The sequence below is a fragment of the Tarenaya hassleriana genome, unplaced genomic scaffold (assembly GCF_000463585.1).
Source record: "Tarenaya hassleriana unplaced genomic scaffold, ASM46358v1 Cleome15, whole genome shotgun sequence".
Lineage (NCBI taxonomy): Eukaryota > Viridiplantae > Streptophyta > Magnoliopsida > Brassicales > Cleomaceae > Tarenaya > Tarenaya hassleriana.
This window is the reverse complement of record NW_010964923.1, coordinates 2582818-2584391: the sequence shown is the minus strand read 5'-3', so window position 1 is coordinate 2584391 and position 1574 is coordinate 2582818. Positions and strand designations below refer to the sequence as shown.

Here is a 1574-nt window from a genome sequence, read left to right as displayed (position 1 = left end):
AGAGAGAAAGGCAAGCTGTCTGTGGCTTGAACACTTCATCATATTTGGTTTGGTGGGGCATTAGAAGCACTAACACTCACTCTCCCTATCCCTCGATTCAATGTAAGCTTGCTGTGGTTCACATCCCGCAACATAAAATCATTTTGATTTCATCTCCTCCATCAATTATATACATATATATATATATGTGTGTGTGTGTATATGTATATGTATAATCAAGTTATGTATTTTATATATGAAAATCGTCTCCATATCGACAAATTTTTAGAAATTTAATAAACAAATAGATAAAATAAGATTTTAAAAGCAAAAAATTATTAACTTTGTATGTTTTTCGTTTAATTTTGATAATTTTGGAAGGATTGAACCCCAATGTATGTATGAACCTCCAATGTTTCAAACGGAGATTACACTATCGATCTAATATGGTTTACTAGATAAGATCGGATTACCATGTGAGAGCTGTACCATAATCGGTTTATTAGCCGAAACATTATTTAATATATATATATATATATATATATGATAACAAGTTTTTTATCGGAAAGAAAAACAAGGTCAAAATATTTTAAATGGAAGAAAAACAACGGACATGATTTGCGAATATATATATATATATATATGTATATAATTTAGATGATATTTATTTTAAAAATGGATCCCATATCTCCATGTTCATGCCCATAAAACTGAAAGGGAAGCGGAAGGAATCTCTCATATTTTATAACATCTAGCTGTTGTTGTTACATTTCTAGATGCGAAAAATAGTTTTTTTACAAAATAAAAAAAACTAAAATATTTTTATTTTAAAGTAAGAGAGAAAAGAAATAACAGCACAGTGCCATTGTAAATAATAACTATTATAAATTAACCCGTCGATATAGTGCCGCATTCGAATTAACCTAATCAACAGTGTATATAGTTCCGTGTCGGCTCCACGCCCATGGAAAATTAATAGAATTTGTATTAAAAACAAAAATGAGAATTACAGAAAAAAAAATATGAGATAAAATTAAAAGATTGCTGGAAAATTCACACGGGGAAAAATAAAAAGGTGTGATGAACCTAATCCATAAGCCTCTGCTTTTTCTGTTCTGTCTGAATTTCGTATAGTGGACGGTCGGTTTTTTTTATTTTTTATTATTCATATTTTTTTATAAAAAAAAAAACTTTCCAAGCTCCTCTACATGTTTTTGTGCCTATATAAAGGCGTGCTCTTCACCAACACATTTTGCTTGTGTGGCTTTGGAGTGCAAAACCCACAAACATACAACCACTACAGAATTTGCAAGAATCTCTTTCTCTCTCTCTCTCTCATAACCCCCAAACAAGAAAATGGTTAGACTATTTTCTTGATTTCCGCGGCTTTCTTTACTTGTATGGTTCATATGAATTGGTTCTGAGATTAGGGGAGAGTGTTTGAACGGCGATTTATTTGTGTTGGTTATACAGGAGAACAAGGGGAGTTGGACGGTGGCTGATGCTGTGGACTACATGGGTCGTCCTGCTGAGAAATCCAAGACCGGTGGTTGGGTCCCTGCCGCTCTCATTCTCGGTTCGTCTCCTATATATTT

The 1574-nt window shown here is 32.6% G+C and overlaps 1 protein-coding gene across 1 annotated transcript in view; it reads left to right on the top strand.

Annotated features, from left to right (window-relative positions):
- The first annotated feature begins 1215 nt into the window (after positions 1–1215).
- LOC104808995 (protein NRT1/ PTR FAMILY 6.2) overlaps positions 1216–1574 on the top strand; it is a 5304-nt gene continuing 4945 nt past the window's right edge. Inside the window, exons 1-2 of the mRNA XM_010534867.2 lie at positions 1216–1338; positions 1453–1555. Coding sequence (XP_010533169.1) covers positions 1336–1338; positions 1453–1555 — 106 coding nt within the window. The 5' untranslated portion in view covers positions 1216–1335. The remainder of the gene's footprint in view (positions 1339–1452; positions 1556–1574) is intronic.